This window comes from Thamnophis sirtalis, unplaced genomic scaffold, assembly GCF_051295495.1.
Source record: "Thamnophis sirtalis isolate CommonGarterSnake01/CBP01778 unplaced genomic scaffold, rThaSir2_p1.2 scaffold_14, whole genome shotgun sequence".
In the NCBI taxonomy this organism is placed as follows: Eukaryota; Metazoa; Chordata; class Lepidosauria; order Squamata; family Natricidae; genus Thamnophis; species Thamnophis sirtalis.
Genome location: NW_028261394.1, coordinates 27,251,150 through 27,276,548, shown reverse-complemented (window position 1 = coordinate 27,276,548; position 25,399 = coordinate 27,251,150). Strand labels below are relative to the sequence as shown.

At 44.4% G+C, this 25,399-nt stretch overlaps 2 protein-coding genes across 5 annotated transcripts in view; one reads left to right on the top strand and one right to left on the bottom strand.

Moving 5' to 3' along the window:
• Window positions 1–280: 280 nt before the first annotated feature.
• On the bottom strand, window positions 281–20,572 carry PSME3IP1 (proteasome activator subunit 3 interacting protein 1). 3 transcript variants are annotated; one of them, XM_087729465.1, is made up of 7 exons: window positions 20,366–20,477; window positions 17,774–17,914; window positions 15,017–15,115; window positions 12,647–12,768; window positions 8,154–8,281; window positions 7,282–7,349; window positions 281–1,691 (listed from the first exon to the last, which is right to left on the bottom strand). In XM_087729465.1, exons 2-7 carry the CDS (start codon window positions 17,901–17,903, stop codon window positions 1,471–1,473), a joined length of 768 nt encoding a protein of 255 aa, XP_087585591.1. In that variant the 5' UTR covers window positions 17,904–17,914; window positions 20,366–20,477; the 3' UTR covers window positions 281–1,470. The 3 variants fall into 3 exon arrangements, with proteins under 3 accessions (XP_087585591.1, XP_087585593.1, XP_087585592.1); XM_087729467.1 differs by lacking the exon at window positions 7,282–7,349 and having other exon boundaries at window positions 8,154–8,279; window positions 20,415–20,572; XM_087729466.1 differs by lacking the exon at window positions 7,282–7,349 and having other exon boundaries at window positions 1,341–1,691.
• A 240-nt stretch (window positions 20,573–20,812) lies between these two features.
• The window catches only part of RSPRY1 (ring finger and SPRY domain containing 1), a 37,116-nt gene continuing 32,529 nt past the window's right edge, over window positions 20,813–25,399 (top strand). For both annotated transcript variants that reach the window (XM_087729464.1, XM_087729462.1), the window contains exon 1: window positions 20,813–21,368. The gene's annotated coding sequence lies outside the window, so the exon portion shown is untranslated. The remainder of the gene's footprint in view (window positions 21,369–25,399) is intronic.

Sequence of the window (25,399 nt, the reverse complement as noted above, 5' to 3'; positions counted from 1 at the left end):
CAGATTCACTTAACAACCATGTTACTAACTTAACAACCACAGCTGTTGTTAGCTACTTAACTTAGTTATGTACTTTGTAAAATGGGCCAAAACTCACTCACAAACTCTCTCGCTTACCATCGAAGTGATGGGTTCAATGGTGCTCTACCTGCACTTTATTCTTCCTTGGGCTACTCCAGCTCTTTCGATGACGAAAGTGCATCCATCCAAGTGGTTGGAACCTGGCCCAATTGGACCTGGATTCGAACAGGTTTCCTACAAAGCAGCCAGAACAAGTGTAGAGTTTCCCAGCGGAGGCTGTCCGATAGCCAGGGGTTTAATAGCTTTTCTTCAGTAAAACAGAGCTCACAATATCAACTGGGTGAACATTAAAGGTTTCATTTGTACATCAATCAAAGCATTAAAGTAGAACTACATGCAGTGTAGGTCCTCCAGAGCAGGGGTCTCCAACCTTAGCCACTTTAAGCCTGGCGAGCTTCAACTCCCAGAATTACCCAGGCAGCTGGCTGGGGAATTCTGAGAATTGAAGTCCTCCAGGCTTATCGTGGCCAAGGTTGGAGACCCCTGTTCTAGAGAATCCTGGTTCCTGACTGGCCTCCTCCCAGATTCCTAGCCATGATGAGATTACTCTGGTATTTTAGGCGCTGTGAAGTAACTACCAGGGATATTACTTAATGCTTCCACACTAAGTCCAGCCGCTCCTTCAAAAGCTCCTTCGCAGTCTAGCAGGGAGAATTAAAAAAAAAAAAAAATCACGATCGCCTTAAATGGAAGCTCAAGATTTTCTGGAACTGACCATCGACTTTAAAACTCCAGAGTTAAGAGGAAGTTTGGCTACCAAGGAGACCCAGCCAGGAGATCAAGAGAAGATAGCAAAGCATGGCAGAAGGACTTCAGTGGAGAAACGTGAAGGGCAACTCTCCACCCCCCCCATTTTTTTTTAATGCCTCGAGATGTTTTTTTTAAATCAAATGCAACATGGAAACTTGGTGACACTTGTCAAAATTCGCTTCTTGCCGCCTGTGTGATTGTGTGGCCTCTCCCTTCCTCTTTAACTATGTCACACAATGACTCTTAACTAGAGGAAGGACCATTTTGCCTTGCAGTGAGGCTGCCTCCAATCTCTTCTTAGAATATTTCCAAAAATGATATGCAACCGCCCCACTGTTTTTCAGCTCTTCTCATCCTCGCCCTTCAGGGGATCCAGTATTTCGTTCTCAATGGGTACCCCTGAACCTTCTCCTTCCTGGCTAGACTTCCCTCAAATGAAGCAGTGTTGGGGGAAGACTTTTGGGAGGGGACGACACACGGGGAAAGGGGAGGCCGAGACACTATGAAAAACTGCTGCAGTACATTATTTTGGTGTTGTCCCCAAAAAAAGGAGGCCGGAGGGGGGGGGGAGATGTGAGCTTGAGGAAACACGTGGGATGAAGGAGGACACGAGTTCTGAGTGAGACTCCGAGAAGCGGCCTAGAGCGGCGCATCAAAAAAATTGCTGCCGCGGAAGACGGAGGAGACAATCTTGCCCGTCGAATTGATGGTGCCTTCGCTGTCCGAGCTGGATTCGGAGTCGCTGCTTCCTGAGTAAGCCCCGAGGCCGGGCAGGATGCCGATGCACACGGCGGCCGAGGGGCAGTGGAGGGCGGAGCCGCTGACGGCGCTGCTGCCCAGGGGGACGCAAGAGGGTTTTTCTGAAAGAGAAGAAAAAAGACAGATGGTCCTCAACCCGACGACCACAATGGAGCCGAACACATTTATGTTGCTAAGTGAGAAATGCGTTAAGTGAGTTTTGCCCCCTTTTACGACTTTCCTTGCCACCTTGGTTAAGCGATCCCTGGGATGCTGCAACCATCACAAATGTGAGTCAGTTGTCAACCATCTGAATGTAAATCTCGTGACCATGGGGAGGTTGCAACGGTCATATAAGTGTGAAAAATGGTTGTTAAAAGTCACTTTTTTTCAGTGGTGTTGTAACTTCGAACACTAAATGAACTGTTGTAAGTCGAGGACTACAAGGCTTAGGATCGTATGCTCCATTTCCAATTTCCTCTGAATAGAAAGTTTAAGGTTTAAGGTTTTAATGGATTTGTATGCCGCCCAATCCCGAAGGTCACTGAGGACATCTTAAATCAAGGCAACTGGACCGAAGTTTATTAAAACGGAGATGTCTTGTTGAGTAACAAGACATCTTACTCATCATAGTAACTTCTGCCAACATGAAAGATTTGGGGAGTTACTGGAAAGAATCAGCTCTTGCCATACAGACTGCAGGGGGTTTCTGCCCAAAACTGAGGACAGGAGCAAGCTGGGCATTTAAACCCTTAATCCAGTGTTCTTCAGCTGTGGCAACGTTTAAGATGTGTGGACTTCAACTCCCAGAATTCCCTCAAGAGTTAAGAATTCCCATGGCTGGCTGGGGAATTCTGGGAGTTAAAATCCACGTCTCAAAGTTGCCAAGGTTGAAAAACAATGCTCTAATCTCTTTAGACATTCTGCCTCAAGTACGGGTGGTCCTTGACTTATAACTAGTCACTTAGTGACTGTTCAAAGTTATGACGGACCCGAAAAAGGGGACTTAAGACTCAGAACGGAAGTTCCAATGCTTGCCCACCTCTGGTCATGTGACTGAACTTCAGGTGCGTGGAACAAGGCTGAATTTATGACTGTTTGGAGAATCCTGTGGTCATGTGACTCTTGTGTTTTGTGATGGTTTTGCTGAAAATCATCACTTCTAATTTTTGGCCCAGCCGCACCGTAGCAATCAATCCATCAGAATAGAGTTGGAAGGGACCTTGCAGGTCTTCTAGTCCAACTCCCTGTTCAAGCAGGAGACCCTATACCAGAGGTCTCCAACCTTTCGGATCTCGGGGATCACCAAGTTCATAATTTTAAATTCTGCGGACCACTAATATGATTTTTTTTAAAGAATAAATAGTATTTAGTGCAATATAAAAAATGCAAATAATTTTTCTGCGGACCACCAACAATTTTTTATGGACTGCCAGTGGTCCACGGACCACCAGTTGGCGACCCCTGCCCTCTACCGTTTCAGACAAATGGCTGTCCAATCTCTTCTTAAGAATCTCCATTGATGGAGCACCTATAACGTCTGACAACAAGCTGGTTAATAGGTTTGCTTAATGACCATGAGTTGCTTAACGACTGCCATGAAAAGAGTCATAAACTTTGGCCAGTCACATAGGTTTACAACCTTTTAATGACTGTCATGGACAGGCTCCATAATGATCCTGCCCCCCAAACTCAGTTCTGAATTGAAATAATTCCTGTTACTGAAAATCTCTTCCCCACCTCCCTCGCTCCTTGGCACATCGCTCTGAGATGCTCCAGCAAGCTATGGGAGCCAGAGGTTCCTGGAACTAAGAGGGAAAAATAAAATAAAATCCAAAGGACGTTAAGAGCTCTTCGCTCCAGTGGAATTACTTAAAATTCATGACTTGCATATCCTCTGATTTTTATTTGCTGGAGCTGCCTCCAGTTTGCAAAGAGCACTGCTGATCTACCAAAATGATCGATGGACAACTTGATTTGGCAATCCAAAGCCGAATCGCATCTTTTGACATTTCAATGAAAACTCTTTTATCTGCAATGCCATAATGTCAGCCTTTTGGCCGTGGTGGGAGCATCGGAAAGATAGATTTATAGCCCTGTAAATGGCCCAGTGGATTGAAGCTCTGATTGCACTTGTCATCCGTGAATGGATTGCCTAAAAGACGTAGACTTCGCGTGGACAAGTACAATGAAATAAATATGGGTCTTGTTCATACAGAACACAGGTTAAAATAAAAAAGAGAGGCGTGCAAATGTATCATTCATTCATTCATACATACATACATACATACATACATACATGTCATATTTTTTTCATTTTCTGGTCATGTTTTCTGTTTTATGTATTCTTTTTTTCCTTCATGATCAAGGTATTTCCTCTGTCAGGTAAGTCTTTTTTCCCCTTCTCTTTGACAATAGTGATATCACTATTATTAAATTTATAAAAATCTATCTTACCAGACCTTTTAATCTCAAGTCTTTATGGTTTTGTTTTGCTTGATTGCAGCCTGAGTACACCCAAAGTTGCAATCGGCCTTTATCTCCTTGCTGGGCCCAAACCCTCCATGTCATAGCAGGTGCCAATCAAACATCAAACTGAAGGAAAAAGGCAGGAGCAGAGGAACAAAACATCTGTTCTGTGAGTCTAGCAATGAAGGCATCAGGCTGGAAACCAGGAGACGGTGAGTTCTAGTCTTAGCCATGAAAACTATAAGGCTGTGGCATCGACAAAGCTGGATGACTTTGGGCCAATCACCAGGAGATGGTGAGATCTAGTCCCATCTTCGGCATGAAAGCCGGCTGGGTGGCTTTGGGCCAATCACTAGGAGAGCGTGTAGTTCTGCCTTAGGCATGAAAGCCGGCTGGGTGGCTTTGGGCCAATCACTAGGAGAGAGTGAGTTCTAGTCCTGCCTTAGGAATGAAACCTGGCTGGGTAACTGGGCCAATCACTAGGAGACGGTGAGTTCTAGTCCCACCTTAGGAATGAAACCTAGCTGGGTGACTTTGGGCCACTCATTCTCTCACTGCCCAACCCACGTCACAGGACTGTTTTCGGAGGGAAAAGGAGGGAGGAGGATTAGATCTGTTCATCACCTTGCATGGCAATCAAGGTGGGATTAAATAAAAAAATAAAAATCTTTGGCTCTGAGAAAGAATTTGGCAACCTTGGCTCAGAAGACTCCCCATCCAGGAGAAAGACTTAAGTCCTCTTCTGTCTCCAGTGAAGTGAAACATCTCTCCAAATGCCAAATTTGTGCGTGTGCAACATGCCACTGTGGGCCAAGCGCCACGCACAGTTATCCACCAACCCTGCCAAGCATTTGGGAGAATGACTAATATTGAAAGAGATTAGAGACAGCCAGCCTTCGGTGGCTAATTAGCCTGGAGACCTTAGAAGGGGAACAGATGGTGAGGCAGTGTGCAACGACTCCCATCTCTTGGATTAACCCCACGCCTTGCCTCTGGAAGCAAACAGCCGAAGTCTGGACCAGGCACAGTCCCAATTTTGTGAAGCTTCTGTCCCCAGTTCTCTAGCAGTTCTGCCTTGGGAGAGACTTCAAGGGTCACGATCAGTAGACTAGACGGTGATTTATGCCAAGCAGAACGAAGAGTGATGTAGCTGTAGGGAGGCTAGAGGCACTGTTCTCAAACCAGGACACTGATCTTGGAAAAGTCATCTTTACTCTTTTCAGACACCAGGTTACTCCCATCCAACTGCAATGGTGGACCAGATTAATTTTGTCTGAATGTTCATGGAGGTTTTTGATCATCTATGTCATAGCCCAAAGGTGCTTTTTTCCTCACTCTCCTCTCCTCCAGTCTGTTCTATTTTATTCTGCTCTGCTCTTTCATTCCAATATCTAATCTAATTTTTCTAGTCTACTTCAGTCTGTTCTGTTCTGCTCTATTCCAGTCTATTCTATTTTGTTCTGCTCTGCTCTTTCATTCCAATATCTATTCTATTCTTCTCCAGTCTGTTCTGTTCTGCTCTATTCCAGTCTATTCTATTTTGTTCTGCTCTATTCTTTCATTCCAATATCTATTCTATTCTATTCCAGTCTGTTCTGCTCTGCTCTACTCGTCTATTCTGTTCTATTTTATTCTGCTCTGCTTTACTCTATTCTATTCAGATTCTACCTACCCCATAAGACCGCAATAGGACTAGGACTCAACATGGCAGGTGCATTGCAGCTGAACCAAAAGATTTAATTTGGAGTCTATCTGCCCCTTAAGGCCTTAAAAGGGTTAGGACCCAAACATGGCAGTTGTGCTAATCTCCTCCATAAATGGGGAAAGCTCTCCTCTTCGGAACGTAGCTGTGGTCCTCCGAAGCAGACAGTGTGACATATTGTGGAATGGTGCCCTCTGAGCACATGTCAGGAAAACCCCAGGGACTTTCTGTCTGCAATTCCATCCTGCCTTGACTTTATAAGGAGTCTACCTTTGAATTTGTAAACAGAGTAAATAGAGTTTCGGATTTGCTGAGAATGGATGTTCCCCCCGAAGGATAGCCCAGATAGCCCATCCTTGATCCTGGGGGGTGAAAACTTACACCCCTCAGAGAGGGCACGCAATTTGGGGGTCCTCCTGGATTCACAGCTGACACTGGAACACCATCTGTCGGCTGTGACCAGGGGGGCCTTTTCCCAGGTTCGCCTGGTGCATCAATTGCGGCCCTGCTTGGATCGGGAGGCATTCCAGACCGTCACTCACGCCCCAGTCACCTCAAGGCTGGATTACTGCAACGCGCTCTACATAGGGCTACCCTTGAAAAGCGTTCGGAGACTGCAACTAGTCCAGAATGCAGCCGCGCAAGCGATATTGGGTGTACCTAGGTACACCCGTTACACCTATCCTCCACGAGCTGCACTGGCTACCCATTGGTCTCCGGATGCAATTCAAGGTGTTGGTTATTACCTTTAAAGCCCTGCATGGCTTAGGACCAGCATACCTGCGAGACTGCCTACTGCCACACTCCTCCCAACGGCCAGTAAGATCCCACAGGGTGGGCCTCCTTCAGATACCGTCAGCCAGACAATGTTGGCTGGCGGCTCCCCGGAGGAGAGCTTTCTCTGTGGCTGCCCCGACTCTTTGGAACGAACTACCCCCAGAAATCCGGACCTCACCCACTCTCTTGGCCTTCAGAAAAGCTGTCAAGAACTGGATATTCCAGCAGGCCTGGGGCTGTTGACCTCATTGTTGAGGTTCAGCCCCGACTGAAATGAATGTATCTGTGTTGTTTTTAACTTGTCTATTTTATTTTTATTTTCTTTTATTGTTTTTTTTCTTTCCCCTCTCTGTAAGCCGCCCGGAGTCCTCCAGGATTGGGCGGCCTATAAAATAAAATTAAACTTGAAACTTGAATGGAATCATGATGTGCTTTTTAAGGTTGTTGCCATACGCTAAATAAATAAATAAACTTCTCCAAGAAGAGCTCAGTCAAAGGCTGCTCACTCAGCCTCGTCTGCTGCTAGATTTCATCCAACCTCACAGTATTTCTCAAACTTGGTGTTTTTAAAAGGGGTGGATTTCAACTCCCAGAATTCCCCAGCTAGCTTTGCTGTCTCCAAGGTTGAAAAACACCACACTATCACCTCAGTAAAATCCCCTTCCATCCCTTTCAAAGGCAACTTGTGAAAGCCGGGCACAGCTAACCATGCAAAGCACTGAACCCCATAAGCCTGGGACCTTCCCACCCATTGAGATACACACCTGGAACCTTATCATGGTCAGGATCCGGGTCCAGTTTCAATCTTTTTACACTGTTGGCACCGTCTGAGCTGTAAAGAGACACAAATCCAAGGAGCGGAACTTAAATTAGCTCCTTTATGGAAAACAGGCAAGCAGAAAGAGATAATCAGAGGCGCACATGGTACTAAGGTGATCACAGTTGGTTCAGATGCCTCGGCTGGCTGAAGTGGTACGTCGTTCCTCCATAAATGGTGAGTTACAAACTACAAGGCAGTTCTCATCTGGCACGATTAAAGAAGTTTAAAAAAATACACAATCCTATGATGGTATTAAGAATGGAGAAGAGAGAGGGCTCTGAACTGGGGTGGCTTTTGACTGAACTTGGCTTTCTTCTTGCAGATGTTTCATTACCAGATTAGGAAACATCCTCAGTGCTTCTCCTGCTGTTACCAGCCTGATAATGAACCATCCCAGGAAGCGAAACCCAATAATGCTGTCCTTATGGCTTATCACAGTACAATTTTAGAACAATCAACCAGTGGAACTGCTTGCCTCCAGAAGTTGTGGGTGCGCCAACACTGGAGCTTTCTAAGAAGAGATTGGGCAACCATCTGTCTGACATGATATATGGTGTCTTGCTTGAGCAGAAGGTTGGACTAGAAGACCTCCAAGGTCCCCTTGACTCTCTTCTTCTTATCTTTGCAAATGAGCAATTAAGAGAATAGACCTTAACACAAATGGCTGCTGTGGAGACGGATTGATAGTTTGCACACTGGATGGCCTTTCTCCTCAAGACAACACACTACAAATCACAAATGCCAACTTAGGAGTGGCTTTTTACTATCCACCCTTCATTGGGCACCTCCATGCAACTACCGAGTTTCAAAACTTACCTTCTGTGTTTCACAGCTCCTGCCAACAGTTTGGCCTGAGAAAATTTGCTCTTGTTTTCTGATTTTACCGAGAGTTTCTTGTCTGCTTCCTTCTTCAAGTCGGCGCTGGCTCCGACTTTTGACAAAGTGTTGTGAACGCAAAGTTAAGGAGGAAAAGAATGCAGGGGCGGGGGGGGGGAGCACAGAAGACACGCAAAACAAAGTTATGCTACAGCTTTACAGTTATGCTACTGTTGTGTAGCCGTATTTGCAGGTTCCACAAGCGTTAACCAGTAGTTTTATTATCTTTGCTTACATCTTTGCTACTATATTTACTGTACTATGGTTCTGGCATACACAAAGTTTGGAGCACTGTATGTACAAATACTGTATGTGAAAACTATCTTTGCTGGATTCCCTCCCCCCCCCCCCCCCGGCAAGCATAAAGTTAAGAGGATTGATGCAAAGACCTATTCAGTAAGAAAACTTGCACATGGCACACCAAATCCATTCAAGATAACCATCTACTGAGCTACATAACTTGGGTCTATTATAATGCTAGAGTTCAAACAAAGAGCTTTTTCTTAAAAGCAAATAAGGATTACATTCAAATTCTATCCTCCCTAGTTTTTATCCCAGCGAAAGCTAATCTGTGTATATTTCTTTGTGTGCTTCTCTTTCCTTCCCCTCTTTCTCCCTCCCTCCCTCTTGTCTAAATAGAGATCTAGATAGATAATCTCTGCCTCATCGAATTCATATCATGACTAGCTTGGAGTTCTACTAAGTTAGCTCTCTAGTGCCATCAACTGAATCTTGAGAATGGCACTGGCACGCTTATCAAAAACCAACACAGGGCAGGATCTTTATTGAAAACAGCCCAAAATAGCAATAGCACTTAATACCACTTCACAGTGCTTATTGATCCCAACAATCTGGATTCTCATTTTATTGACCTCAGAAGAGTCAACCTTGAGACGGTCAGGATTGAATTCCTGGCAGTGGGCAGAGTCAGACTGCAATATTGCATTCTAACCACTGTGCGAAATGGAATGCATGATGGCTTGATGGGATAGACGGATGAAAGGGCAATAGCGCTTAGATTTATATACCGCTTTACAACCCCCTCTAAGCAGTTTAGAGACTCAGCCTCTTGCCCCCAACAATCTGGGTCCCCATTTTACTGACCTCGGGAGGATGGAAGGCTGAGTCAACCTTGAACCGGTCAGGATTGAACTCCTGGCAGTAAGCAGTGAATTAGCCTGCAATACTGCTTTCTAACCACTGTGCCACCTCTATAAATATGGTGAAAAGAGTAGAAAACTGGTTATTGCAGACTGAATATATTAATTACTAAGAGGCCTCACCAACTCCAAATGTCTTAGTATTCAGTCAAGGGAAGTGGTTGCTCCACACATAGAGGTAATCCTTGAATTATGACCGTAATAGATCTTGCCCATCACGGTCATAAGTCATGATGGTAGTAATGTGAGATAGCCATGTGACTAACCTGCTTTTTAACCTTTTCACGGTGGTTCTAAAATGAACATGAAGTCATATAAAGTGAACTCATGGTTTGCTATGGGCTGTTTTTGCTAAAAATTGAAAGTCAATGCCGGCTTTCAACAGAAACATCATAAATTGCAGTCATCTAACTGTGGGATACTGCAAACGGCCATAAATGCAGACCAGTTCCCGAGGGCCCACAGTCACATGACTGTGTGTGTGTGTGTGTGTGTGTGTGTGTGTGTGTGTGTGTGTGTATTAGTGGGCGGGGCTGTTCAAATTTTGAAATTGGGTTGCAAGTAACTTTGGGGAGATCCATGTAACTTCAAACAATCACCAAGCAACTAGTTGCAAATCAAGGAATCGTTAGCCTTCCTTTTCCACAGATGCTGTGTAGTTCTGCACAACCCCCAGAGCAAGGAACTGGTAAGTCACAGATGGAAACTGGAAACAACTAAGCAAACAAAAGATAAAAGGATGAAATCATGGAAAATTTAGAGCAGAGCCTCAGTCAAACCAGCCTGACCAGCCAACACACAGCTTAGCCCAGGGGTGTCCAAACTTGGGAACTTTTAAGACTTGTGGACTTCAACGCCCAGAATTCCCCAGCTAGAAGTCCACAAGTCCTAAAGTTCCCAAGTTTGGACGCCCCTGGCTTAGCCCTTTAGAAGCTTACTCTGGCAAAGGCCAGCAGACATGAGCTTGATCAGGAATCCAATGGCTTTTTCATCCCCCGCACCCGTAGATTTTACTTACGTTATTAGCTGAACTAATAACCTCAGCCTGCTGCTTGTCCAATGCTTATGCAACAAACCTGACATTTTAAATATTTAAAACCAAGGAGACATGTAGACCATGATAAGGGACTCACCGAATTGGGGATCTGGGCAGAGACGCCCACACTCTGTGGTCAATTTTTAAAAAAAGTACTTTTATGATCATTCCTGGTGGACTTTTTTAAATTTGTACAAGTTGACTGGCTTGGTCACTAAAGAAGATACTGTAAATTTTAAATGGGAGTCAGTTTGCAGTGAGATTATTATTTCAGCAGTCTTTACCTTACGACTGTAATTAAGCCCAGAATGATGGTTGTAAGTCGTGACAGATATTAAGTGAGTCTGTTTTACTTAACAGGGTCTTTTTTTGCTGGAAACCTAAAGAAATCTGCAAACTGTGTCATAAATGCAAATCAGTGGTCAAATGCCCAAAATTTAATCATGTGATCATGGAGCATGAGGCAGCTGTTGGAACTACTCAAATGGGAGGTCTGGTGTAACTTCAAATGGTCGCTAAGCAACCAGTCATAAGCCGAGGACTACATGTAGGCAGAGAGATGGAAAGATTTTATGCTCCCTGCAAAGAAGAAAGGCAGCCCAAGTGCCCAAATGTTGATCCTGTGATTATGTTGTGATGATTGTGAGAGTGGTCATAAATCACTTTTTTTCATTGTACTGTAACTTTGAACTGTTGCTAAATGAACGGTTGAAAATGGGGAATTTACCTGTACAATGTTTTCCTATGTTAAACGTTCATGATAAAATATAATAATGGACTCTAAAACCGTGTAAGCGGAGATAGTTAAGAATATAAATAAATGGGTATCATTACAGTCTACTTAATACAATACAATAAAATACAATAGCAGAGTTGGAAGGGACCTTGGAGGTCTTCTAGTCCAACCCCCTGCCTAGGCAGGAAACCCTATACCGTTCCAGACAAAGGGCTATCCAACATTTTCTTAAAGACTTCCAGTGTTGGGGCATTCACAATTTCTGGAGGCAAGCTGTTCCACCGATTAATTGTTCTAACTGTCAGGAAATTTCTCCTCAGTTCTAAGTTGCTTCTCTCCTTGATTAGTTTCCACCCATTGCTTCTTGTTCTACCCTCGGGTACTTTGGAGAATAGCTTGACTCCCTCTTCTTTGTGGCAGCCCCTGAGATATTGGAAGACTGCTATCCTGTCTCCCCTAGTCCTTCTTTTCATGAAACTAGACATACCCAGTTCCTGCAACCGTTCTTTTTATGTTTTAGTCTCCAGTCCCCTAATCATCTTTGTTGCGCTTCTCTGCACTCTTTCTAGAGTTTCCACATCTTTTTTACATTGTGGCGACCAAAACTGAATGCAGTATATTGTATCGAATTGTACTGACTGTCTCAGACCAAAGAAAGATTTAAAGCAGCCAAAGAATTTAAAAGTGTGACACATCATGGCACAGTGGTGAAGCTTATTCACGCCGGCTACACTATTAAAGCCACTCCTCTAGTGACCGTTCAAAGTTATAACGACACTAAAAAAGTGATTTAAGACCGTTTTACACACTTAGGTCTATTGCAGTATCCCCAAGGTCACGTGATCAAAAAAATTGGACGGTTGGCAACTGGCATGTATTTATGACGGTTGAACTGTCCCGGGGTCATCCAATCACTTTTGCGACAATCAAAGTCAATGGGGAAGCCAGATTCATTGAACAACTGACTTAACAACTACAATGATTCACTGAACAACTGTAGCAAGAAAGGGCGCAAAACTCACTTAACAACTATCTCGCTCACCCACAGAAATTCTGGTGATAAATTGAGAAATAGTTGTAATGCCTTGGACCCCAATAATATAAACTTGGCACCTGTCTTAGAATAATTTAACACTCCAAAAAGTTCAAAGACAAGAACAAAACTTCCCAGAAACACACTGATGGCTGCAATAGCAATAGCAATAGCAGTTAGACTTATATACCGCTTCATAGGGCTTTCAGCCCTCTCTAAGCGGTTTACAGAGTCAGCATATATTGCCCCCAACAACAATCCGGATCCTCATTTGACCCACCTCGGAAGGATGGAAGGCTGAGTCAACCCTGAGCCGGTGAGATTTGAACAGCCGAACTGCAGAACTGCAGTCAGCTGACATAGCCTGCAGTGCTGCATTTAACCACTGTGCCACCTCGGCTGCTTCTGAACTCCCCCCCTCCAAAAGGAAGAAGGAAACCCACCCACTCTTTTCAGGACCAAGGATATCCGGTACTCATTCAGTTCCTTGAGGTCTTCTTCGTGACGCTGCTTTTCAATCAGGACTTGCTGCCGAGAAACTTCATCAAGGAATTTGGACTCCTCTTCATCCAGGCCCCTGACCATATTTTCTGTAGAGAACAAGCCAAGATTGTGATAAACCCACACATTTGGCTACAGCATCTCTGCCATCTTGTTTCAGCACGTTTTTTTTTTAATTCCATCAGTTAGGAAGATAGGGGACAGCCTGTTTGATGGACCTCCCATTCAGATGCAATGGGCCACATTTGAGCTCCTGCACTTCAAAAATAATAAGGTCTCCCCGAAAATAAGGCCAAGTGTTTATTTCGGTGATCAAAAGAAAATAAGATCCTGTCTTATTTTCAGAGAAACATGGTATCATTTATGCGAATTTGTCTAACTATGGAATTGCATTAATTATGGAAATGTCATTGATTGCCTTTAAGGGACTTTTGGTTCCAGCAGACACCCCCCTCCCTCCTTCCACCACTCAAAACCACAGGTTTTACTGAAGATTATTGATAAAAAGGCTGAATCAACATCCTGGCTGATGATATGACAGAAAATGCACATTCATATTTACCTGTTTTGTTGCCACTGAATCTGCTTTCAAGATCCACATTTCCCAAGAATGTGAAAGTTCACACAGCTTTCTTTTATAACACTAGAGCTTCCTGCATACAGGAATATTCTTTTTTTGGCCCGAGGAGGACTTACTCATACATCCCACCGCCGCTCTGAAGCAGCCCCGAAATAGGTTTTATCATATTAAGGCCTGGGCTGCCAAACTATGGGAAGCTAACTTTTAGCGCAATTCGATGCACTAGCTTGCAGTGCCCTGGCTTAAGCGCATCATAAAAACCAGAAACCTTCATTTATAACCCAAAGGCTAAGTAAAAATGTTCCCATGTGTCTTTATAATCTAAAGGACTAGAAACATTAACAAAACAGTATGGGGTGTTAACGATACGAAATTCTATTCGTAGTCAGCAAAACACTTGGCCCTGAAAACAGCCTATGTCTGCAGACCAGGTGATGGTTTTACACACCAAGATAACAATAAAGCAGTGGTTCTCCACCTTCCCAATGCCGCAACCCTTTAATACAGTTCCTCATGTTGTGGTGACCCCCAACCATAAAATTGGTGTCTCGGTTCCTAAAACCATCGAAAATGTGTTTTCCAATGGTCTTAGGCGACCCCCGTGAAAGGGTCGTTCGACCCCCAAAGGGGTCTTGACCCACAGGTTGAGAACCACTGCAATAAAGAGAGGTGGGGTTGAAGAAGCATAACAGGCAGACAAAACCAATTACTTAAAATGCAGCAATGGACTCTTTCAACCAAATCAAGACAATTGTAGCTCAGCACAATGTGCAGCCACTCCTTTCCAAAAGCCAATGACTCCATGACAGAATGAAGGAAAGGCCATGAAAAAGGGCCAGTCTACGGATGCTGCATCTCACAACTGTCAGGATGATCCTTGCCTGAAAGGCTGTTGCCATCCAGGGTAAACAAACTAGAATTGTGTTTCTTAACTTTAGCAACTTGTGTGGATTTCAAGTCCCATAATTTCCCAGCCAGAAAGTCCATGCACTGTAAAGCTGCCAAGACTGTGGAATACTGAGCTAAGGAGTTGACTAATTGGATACAGTGGCCACATTGAGATAATTCTGAGTTGAAGGATTGGAGAACACCTCATATTCAAGCATCCAAAGATGTTTCTGAGCATGCAGGAGTGTAAATGTAACATCTATTTATTAATGCTTCAAAGCAGCTGCACCTCTTTTCTAAGGATCACGGGGCTGCTCTAAGGCAGCATTTGTCAAACTCAGCAACTTTAGGTGGACTTAGAGTCCCCATGGCTGGTTGGAGAATTCTGGAAGTTGAAGTCCACAATTCTTAAAGCTGCACCCCTGACATAAAGCTTCACATAGGCCAGAAAGATCAGGAAGTTAGCAAGAAGTGGTACCAGATGGAAAGATAAAACACAAATGTTTTCCTCTGGATGTCATTTCCCCATTGTCCACAGACGTATGAAGGTAGAATAAACTGGCAACTAAACCTGCAACTTTTGAAGCCAATAAGAAAAGTTGGCAGCTCTGCCAAGCTTCACATTTCAATGCTTTTCCCTTTCCTCAGCAGAAGTGGACAGACTGGTTTCTGGATTCCAGCAGTAGCCAAGAAGTCAGCTGTGTTACCTTAGCACAACTGTAAGAGGGTGGCAAAGCCTTCTCCATAAGGAAGCATTTCAGGAGAGACAGTTCTGTTCTTAAGGATACCATTCCAGGGAGACAAGAAAGAAAATAACAAGGCGTTACTCTCTGTGTGATTGAATTTCAGGGACGCTTAGTGAAACTTACTGAATTTGAATTGTTCTTCAAACTCCTGCTGCTTCTTGTCCTTCTGTTCCTGAAGTCTTTCATAGAGAGAACGGGGGTCATACACTTCTTCAGGACATTCTAGAAGGAGAAAACAGAATTTGTCAGCCAGAATTCAGGCATTGCTCTAACAGAAAATTTACTCCAGCCATCGAGTTAATCAACCACAGGAAACAACAAAGCTTCCGTTTTAAAGCACATCCCACTAGTCATTTTTATGTTAGAACAGAAAAGAACTGATGCCTGTAAACTTTAACCCGTTGATTCCATACATGATTGAGGAGTTTAAATTATGAGTGGTGAAATTAATGCACATTTTCTACAAAACTGACAGATGATACTTCTGCTGTAAAGTCAACAGTAGCTGTTGCACATTCAAGGGCAGGTAATAGAGAGTTATTAAATATTAGCTTGATGAGACAGTGGCTTAGATAATGAGTGTAGATAAAAACGTTCCCAACTCAGATCTTGGTTATAATTTGCGAGGAGCTTCAGGAAATCCATTAGCCTCCCTCTATCCCGACATATCTTGACTTGCTCCCCATGTTTAAAAAAAACCCACAGAAGTACTAAAAATGCTAAAAACTAATTGCTGAACATGTGAATTGTCCTCTTCCTAATACTGGTATGCCAAGGAAGATTAGAATAATGAGTTGGAATGGACTTTGGAGGTCTTCTAGTCCAACCCTTGCTCAGAGATCCTATACCATTTCAGACAAATGGCTATCCATCTCTTCTTAAAAGCCACCAGTGATGAAGCACCTACAACTTCTGAAGGGAAGCTGTTCCAGTGATTAATTGTCCTCACTGTAAGGAAGTTCCAGGTTGCTTCTCTCCTTGATTGGTTTCCATCTATTGGTTTTTGTCTTGCCTCCTGGTGCTTTGGAAAACAGGTTGTTCCCCTCTTCCTTGTGGCAGCCCTTCAAATATTGGAACTGTTATCTGTTCTATATTACTATACAAACTTTCTTCCTTAGCTTCTTTTTCCAGTTAAAAAAATAGCTAGGAATATTTTCAGGATGACATTGAACTGGTCTATTAGTTTCATCTTGGTTATTACTTATAACTTTGCTCAAATATCCTTCCAATCAGGCCTTGTCCATGGGCCAGTAGTTGGTTGAATGCTCCTTAGATTCACACCGAACATGTCAGATCCCTAAAAGTGATACTGCCATTCAGTTGGGAGGAGGGGAGCCTCGGAGTTAAATCATTAGCTACATCTGAAACCACTGAGTTTTACAACTGGTTTCCTGTCACCGGGAGATTGAAGGTCCCAACATCTCTGGAGGGATGTTTATGATAGCCATGTGGGATATATAACTTTGATGTCTAACTAGAGATAGCCATGGGAACGTGTGCTTTATTGACTCCCAGGGCAGAAGAGTTAAGGAAGCATCTTCACACTTGCGTATTGGTCGGAATCTGCATTCGGACAAAGGGGAGGGGTCATTATCATCTTAATCCCATTTGCATGGCCTAAAGGTTTTCAGATGCTGCTTTGCTTCTAATGGTTTCTATCCTGCTTGATTAAAGGTTCCTTTTGAAATAATCCGTTTCAAGAGTCTTTCCTTTCTCAAGTTAGGAGAGGAGCCATTACATAAAGCAGCATCTCTCTGCAAAGTGGTCAACCAGGAGAGAAACATTTTTACTCTACCAAGGGGATCCAGCAAACCATGTCTGAGCATAATAGTGAACAAGGGGAAACTGACTGCTGAAGGGAGACCCCTCCACAACCAGAGACCTGCTCCTTGTATCCTGGCGGAGAGAACTGAGTGAGCTTGGAGGACCCCAAAAATCCCCGTTGGTCAATCAGAATCGGGACAAAAGACGGCTGGGAAGGGAAGACCAGGGGAGTCACTCTTACCCAAGTAGCCGAAAACCAGGGTGGAAATTGAAGTTAGAAGCCCCCTCTGACCAAGAGGAGCTAAATGAAGCTGTGCTGAGAGAGGATCCTCTGAAGAGGCATGTAACCCAGTTGGTGATGGAAATTTTGGAAACTCTCAACATCCGAGGGGAGCCAGACCGGCAACCGAGAAGCATTGGAAGGGCGGCAAATGGGGGTGACGGCAGGGGAACTAACCCCCCTGTGGTCCCTGCTGATCAAGCTGATGGCATAGCAGCAACAGCTAGGAACCCAGAAAAGCCTCCCCCCAAATTGGCGCATGGGTTGGGGGCCACTCCGAACCAACCCCGAAACCTGCAGTTAGAAAGGAAAATTCCTTCCCTGGGGGTAAAATTTGATGGGAACTTGAAAAAATTGGGATTCTTTGTGGCCGTGTTCACCTACATGCAAGAATATGGGTGTGATTTTCGAACCCAAGGAGCCCGTGTGCAAGTGGTCACCCTAGCCCTGGAAGGAGCCGCCGCCAGATGGATGGTGACTTTACATGATGCTGATGCACCAGAACTGCAGGACTTTGATCGGTTCATGATGGCCCTGCGACAACAGTTCGAGGACCCACTTGCAGACTGCAAAGCACGCGACCACATTAAAGTTATGAAGCAGGGACGCCGGCCAGTGGCAGAGTATACCAAAGAATTCCAAGACCTGGCATGTCATGTGAACTGGCCAGACGATATCCTGGTAAGCTGGTTCAATGCTTGTGTGGCCCGAGGTGCCCAACCCATCTACATGAGTGGTATCTTATTGCTAAAGAGGCAGAGATCGACATGGCCAGAAATCAGTATCGGGCAGGATGAATGACTTTTTAGATAATCCCTCAACTGACAGCCAAATACCTTTGGGGTCTTCAGGTTTCCGAACCTTCTCCCATTCCTCCTGTCTTCGCTTGCGGCGTTCTTCTAACTCAGCTTCTGAGACAAATCTTTTGTTAATTACAAGATCCGCACTGCTTTCTCCACCTTCCATTCTGGAGCAGCCTATGCAGAGAAAAGGGTTAGAACCAAGACTGTAACTATAAGCTGTGCTTTCTGGCATAGAAATGATCAATAATGCAATTTTTGCCTTGTATCTTGCTAGCCTTGTATCTACAGGGCTAGCACTTTGCAAGTGTGATCATTTGCCCAACAAACAGAGGGAGCCAAGAACGCAAAGGACATGTCAGACACCTGTGTCTGAATCGAAGAATCAAAATAATTTCCTCCTTTCTTCAATCTCCTACTGGCATTTGAAATACAGATTTTCCACTGACCAAATTTGACTTTTAAGGTTCTTTCATTGACTAAGGATAAAGACCGTCCAAAATAAACAATGACTGCTCCTGTTGAAAAACGGAAGGTTGGATCCACTTGAATCCTCAACAAACTATAAATGATTTCAATCAAAGATCTTTTTATGTTCAAGAAGATCAGAGTGGAAAAAAATGGTGGGACAAAGAACGCAATTTATTTCTGCCCTATCACTCATAAAATTTATCATTATACAGATTTAACACTAGAAATTAAAAGGATGCAGCAATACCCATTATTTCTTCAGCTGCAGAACAAATTCTTCCCTCTACCTCCCTCTATGCAAGTCTCAACATATAAATTCATAAGAATTACATTTAATCAGAGCTCTTCCATGGAACTTTTAAACTTTTAAATTAATTGACATAGAATCATGAGGGTGGCAGCTGTGATTTAATATGGATGAATAACAACCTGTGTTTTGAGAGGGTTTATTACCTGGCCACCACAGGTGGTCCTTGATTTATGAACCCAACAGTTCTATGGCTAAACAAGACTGTCTGCTAGATGACATGCCCCACTTTATGACATTTTTCCACAGTTAAGCAAATTACTGCAGTTGTTAAGTGAAGCCAGCTTCCCCATGGACTTTGCTTGCCAGAAGCTGGCTGGGAATGTTACCTGACCACAGGAGGGTGCATCTATCCTAAATACACACCACTTGCCAAGGGGCCAAGTTTTGGTTACATAACCCTGAGGATGCTGCAATGATTATAAGACCCCTGTGTTGTGATAACTTTTGAAAGGTCACTAAATGAACGGTTGTAAATCAAGGACTATCTTTATTGCAGATGGGATTTTTATTTGTAGATGTCTCCAAACTGCAGAAGTTTTAAAAGCTAATAAATAAATAATAGATGGTTGTGGTGCACATGTGGCACACAACAATACGGCTCATTACAATATAGGAAGGGTGAAGAAAATAGACCAGGCCGAGCAATTAATACCTGGGATCAGAAGGCTTAGCCTGGCCCTTCAATACATTAATGGAGGCCTTGTTGTTTTGTCAGCAACAATACTGGTAATCCTTGACCTACGACCATAATGGAGCCCAAAAATGTCTGTAGCTAACCAAAACATTTGCTAAGTGCATTTTGCCCCGTTTTATGACTTCTAGCCACAGTGGTTAAGGTGCAGCTATTAAGTTATCATGTTTTCCCCAAAATAAGACAGGGTGTTATTTTCTTTTGGCCCCCGAAATAAGCACTTGGCCTTATTTCTGGGGAAGTCTAATTATTTTTGAGGTGCAGGAGGCAGCGAGCATGGGCACCTCATGGCTGCTGCTGTGCTGCAATATTTTCAGGGAGGGCTTATTTTAGCGCATACGTTCAAAAACCTGATTGGGCTTATTATCCAGTCTTATTTTCTGGGGAAACAGGGTTGTTGAAACCCTGATTGTTAAGTGAATCTGACTTCCCCATTGACTTTGCTTGTCAGAAGGTCGCTAAATGGGACCACATGATGCCAGGACACTGCAACTGTCATAAATATGAGTCAATTGTCACCTGCCTGAATTTTGATCACACAGGGATGCAGCAACGGTCGTTAAGTGTGAAAAATGGTCCTAAGTCACTTTTTTGGTCCTGTTATAACTTTGGTCACTAAAGAGACTGTTGTAAGTCGTAAGTCGAGGACTACCTGGACTGAATGGCTCTCTCTCGCTCTCTCTCCCTGAAATCTCTCCTGGTGGTCTCCCATCCTAGCGACTCCCAGGCCTGCCTGTGCTCAAGTTCTTTTATGAGGAACCCCGGAGGGTTCTGGACCCTCGAGAGATGCCACTCCGGTAGCCTCCAACGAGCCCCAGGTGGAGTTAGCTGTGGCTGGGGATGATGGAAGCGGGAATCCGGAGGGCACCGTTTCGGGAAGCCTTTTGTTTTGCGTGAGGGACGAGCAAACGGCATCTTAATAATGAATTAATGTGGTCCGTCGCCGGATCTTCGGCGTCTCTGGCCAAAGGGCGAACAGGGAGAATTTCGCAAAGGTCGGTTCGTATCAGGTTTTGTCCCTCACAGGCAGAACCGGATCATCTTCGCTCCGCCTTCTCCTCACGCGACCTCTTCCCCGCCCCTCTCCTCCGAAGCCCAGCCACGGGGTGGGGGGCTCTCCGGTCATAAAAGGCCGCCCCTCAACAACAACACCCACCTCGCCGCCATGGACCCTTCAGAGAACCGGTTGCTTCCCTCAAACCCACCTCGCGGCCTAGAGGCCCGGCTTCTCCGAGGACACGCCTCCCGACCGCCGTTCGGACTTCCGCCCCGCCTCTTCCGACCGCCCGGCGAACCCCAGCCCAAGCCTGGCGGGCCGCCGGCCAATGAGAAAACAAGGATCCGTGGCAAGTGGGCGGAGTTTACGGGATTTGCCTTCTTTTCTCCTCCTCCTCGTCCCACCTCCAGAACCCGTCAATCAACGAAAGGGAAAAGCGATTGGTTCGAGCTCTCTATAGTTTAGAGTGGGCGGGGCAGAGAGGGAGGGAGGGAGGGAGGGAGGGAAGGAAGGGGCGCGGCTTGGTTGCTTGGAGATGCGGCGCTGAGGGGTGGGCGTGGCCGCCCCGCCCCCTCCAGGGCGCGCGCTTCCTCGCGCTCCCTGGCTGGCTCGAGCGCAGGCGCGCGCTGAAGGCGGGCGCGCCGGGCCTTTCCGCCTGGCCGCTGCTGAGGAGAATCGATGGCGCGAAGAGACCGGAGGGCTGTTGCCGCTGCTGCTTCTTTCGCCGCCGCTTCGGCTTCGAAGCCCTGAGGCGAAGCCGGGTCTCTATCCTCGGACCCCCGGACGCCGGGCCTCGCCCTACCGGGGAGGAGTCCCCAAAGTGCCGCGCCGTCGAGTGTAAGGGGAGGAGGAACCCCCCTGCCTGAGGCGGCGTCTTCGTCTGGGCAGCCCTCCGGGGAGGCGAGGAGGCGTGCGCGGCTGCCCTCACGCGCGACGCCTTGGGAGGGAAGGTAATATTCTTCCCCCCCCGCCCCCTGCCCCGTTCACACGACCGTGTCACCGCGGCGGGCTGCATTGTTCCTTGTAAGCCGCCTGGCTGCGCTTGCACACCCTTCCCAGAGGGTCTCCGCAGAGGAGGAAGAGGAGGACTCTCTGCAGGCTCTCTCCCGCCAACTCCCGATACGGCATTTACACACGCAACACGCATTTACACGTGCAAAAGGTAGGGGTGTGTGTGTGTGTATGGGTGCGTTTGCCCGACCTCTGCCGTGCCCACAAATCCAGGCAGGGGAGGTTTGCAGGGTTGCATGTGGGGTGCAATTGGGGGGAGGGTCTGTCAGGGTACGTCTGCATGGGTTTAAACCCCCTGCCCGCCCTTGCAGCTGCAGCTACACGGGCAGATATACGTATAGCCGGTATGGATCAGAAACGCCTTTTTATTTTATTTTATCAGTTTGCCCCGTTCAGTGGAAAGAGGAGACCCGTTGAGCATAGAGGCTGCTTGTAATCCCAGTTTTCTGGGATTTTCATCTTGGTGTTGTTTTTTAATACTGCTTTGTGCTGTTTGTGCCCTGAGTGATTTTTCTTTAAGGAGGTGGTGGTAGCTGTGTAAATAATTTAAATGCATTCATACATATTCATGTAATGCAGATTATCAAAGAAAGGAGAAGAAGAAAAAATTGGCATTTTGCACAAAACAGCCATTCACAGGCAAAGGCTCTGGGCTCTGGTACTCTGGTTTGCCAAAATAAATATCCCTGGTAAGATTTTTAAAGTGCACTACGCCGGCTTAAATTTTATTAGGGTGATGTAGTTTTCTTTCTATTTTCGGGAATTGGTTCCCGGCATCTTTATTATTATTTTTTTTTTTAATAGGCTTTCCTCTTTATTGATTTGTTCTGCTTTGCCTCCCAATACTGTCCGTGGACATGACTAAATCTTCAGCCAATGCTATTTCCTCCTCACTTCCATTATATTCCTCTTCTCTACAATAACTTCCTTGCCACTTGCCTTATTTTTTTTTGTCCTTTCATAAGTGGAACTAAAAAGAAAATACAACAGAGGCAATACAGATAGTCCGAGACTTAAGGCTGGCCACTTAGTGACTGTTTAAAGTTACAACAGATCCCAACCAGGTTTCAAAATATCTGTGTGTGTGTGTGTGTGTGTGTGTGTGTGTGTGTGTCCCCTCCAGTAACATGACTGCATTTTGTGTGAGGACTCAGCAGTCAGCCCCCATTTACAACCATTTGCAATGCTGCAGGGTCACATGCCTCCAATTTATGCAGTTTTTGCTGAAAGCTATCAAAACTGGCATAAATCTCCATTTTCGCTACCTTTTAGATGCTAGAAAATAGCAACAAATGAGTTCACAATGGTGGCATTCACTTGAGAACCACCACAGAAAAGATAGTAAAAAATGGTCACAGTAAAATTGGTGGCTTGCCTTACAACTGAAACCGTGGACTCGGTTATGGTCGTAAGTCAAGGACTACCTGCATGCTATTGTTGTGGTCTGCACTCAATGCACAATATAGTTCCATTGGCGGACGTGATAAGCATCATTGTTCACCATGAAGCCTGTGGCTAAGATGCCTCTGAACCAGTACCCAGTACAACCTTGAATGTAATCCCATTCTTATCTTGGGAAGGGGGAAATGCATTTGTAAGAGTCAAAGTTTGGAAACTAGGAAAAACTGAAATGATGTGAAGAAAGTGATATTGTACTGAAAGAGGGGAAAAAAGTTTCACTGGAGATAAACATATTTTGGGAAGAACTGTGAATGTTAATGCCAAAAAAATAAAAATGGACAGAAGTGGAATGGTTGAGGACGTCAGACTTTGCTCAATATTTTATTTTCATCATAAACTGGAGTTTCTCGGAGATTGGCAGCTATTTCCTCTTTCTTCTTAAGTCCAGAAATGCACAAAGCACATGTGCTGCTGATAAGTAAGGAAAGCGAGGTTGTTAAAAGCCCAAAGTACAAACTTGTGAAATAGCTGCCTCTGCGTGCTTCAGTGGTTAACACTTTGTATTTTTCTAGTATTGTAGGCTTCCTCAGGATATAGATAATTCTGACCTATTTACATTACTGAGTCACTTTCAAAGCAGTAAAATGATCCATCTCTTGGGAGAGGATCTATTGTCTGTTGCTTCTTTTCTCCAGTTCCTGCCCTGGATTTACATCTGTTCAAAATGGAGGAGTAAGCTCCACATAATGTTAAATTGCATATTCCAGATCTTTTCTTGAGTTATTTAAGCTGCATCCCTTCAAGAGTTATCTTTGAGGGCTATGTGATGTTAATGGTCGGAGCAAACAGTGGGTGAGGACATCTTTTTGGATACCTCTCTTTTTCTTTTCTTTTTTATAATTCCACCCCCTAGTAAAGAGAAATGGCTTACCAAAAATTATTCACTTGCATAAGAATTGTAAAGAAATTGTGGGTTTTCTGTCTAATCCTTTTAAAAGCTTATCTTTACTTCCTATATAATGATTTGTCTCTCTTCTGACTCTGCTGCTCTGATACTTTGGGGATCTCTAGGGGTATGTAACACTTTGGATCCCAAGCCAAGATGTTAGTACCTCAGAGAAGCTGTGTGTTTCCCTGGCTCCCAAGAAAACAAGCACTTGAGTTAAGGAAACGCCAACAACATGCCCACATTTACTTGGAACACTTTTTTGGCTTCAGATATGAAATGCTGCACATTCCTAGATAGCTACTTTAATTGGTTTACTTAAGACTAGCAGAAGTGTCCTTCAAGGTTTTCTTGCAATTTTGTGCTTATCAGTTGGGCAGAAAAATGAAATAACCTGCAAATAAAATGGTTGTTTCTGCATAGTTACAGATCTTCTTGTGTTTGCAGAAAAACTGACAATAAATTAAAAGGATTTTTTAAAACATGAAAACTGTTAAAAAGGGGAAGTTACTGTGTAATAAATCCCAAAATGGAGGTTGCTACACTTATTTTGAAATCACACCACTTCAGTATCTAAACTCTTGAAACAGCCTGTTTTGAAATCAGAATATTTTGACCATTAAATGATTTGCATGCCTCTAAGTGAGATTGCTTTTTCTTCTGAATTTTTTAATTTTCCTAATCTAGAACTGGTTCTTCACATAGAATTGGTTCACACTGTTCACTTAGCCATTATGTAAATCCAAGGCAGAATTGACTAGGATCTCAGAATATTTCATAGAATTTAGCAGAATAGCAGAATTGAAAGGGACCTTGGGAGTTTTCTAGTCCCTGCTCAAGCAGGACATTTCAGCCTTTAGATGCTTTGGAAAGTAGGTTGACCCCCTCTTTTTTTTGGTAACCCCTTAGATATTGGAGGACTGCTATCATATCACCCCTAGTCCTTTTCTTCGTTAGACTAGACCAGTGATGGTTAACCTTTTCAGCACCAAGTGCCAAAATTGGAGTGTGCATGCGCGCCAGAGTGCCGGAAGAGAGCAACTGGCAGAACCTGGAAGAGCAGCTGGCGATGGTGCACATGTCCACAGAGAGAGCTCTGTGTGCCACCTCTGGCACGCATGCCATAGGTTTGCCATCAGGGACTAGACATACCCAATTTCTGCAACCATTTTTCATATGTTTTAGTCTCCAGTCCCCCTGCTAAATATGCTAAACACAAACCAAAGAATTTACTTTATGATTTAGCATGAATGAAACTAAGTCATTGGAATTAACGTTTTCTGTTCAGGGTTGGCTAGCACTATGTCCTAAAATAAAGGATTGTTGCAGTAGAATGGGAAGGCAAAGAAAAAGGTGATATTTACTCTGCTCTAAAATGCAGATGCAAGAACGAAGCAGTGTCATAAGGCTCCATGCAAAGCTCTACTTCAATTTGAGGCTCCCATAATTTTCATGTGGATTACAGGTGATCCTTGACTTGTGACCACAATTGACCCTAAAATTTCTGTTAAGTGAAGCATCTGTTAAGTGAGTTTGACCCATTTTACAATCTTCCTTGTCACAGTTGTTAAGTGAATCATTCTAGTTGTTAAATTAGTCAAAAGTATTGTTAAGTGAACCTGGCTTCCCCGTTGACTTTGCTTGTCAGAAGGTCACAAAGGGAGATCATGTGTCCCCGTAACATTGCAACCATCATAAATAAGCCAAGTGTCTGAATTTTGATCACATGACCAGAGGGATGCTGCAACAGTCGTAAGTGTGAAAACTGGTCATACGATTTTTTTTGTTTGTGCCATTGTAACTTCAAAAAGTCACTAAATGAACTTTTGTAAGTC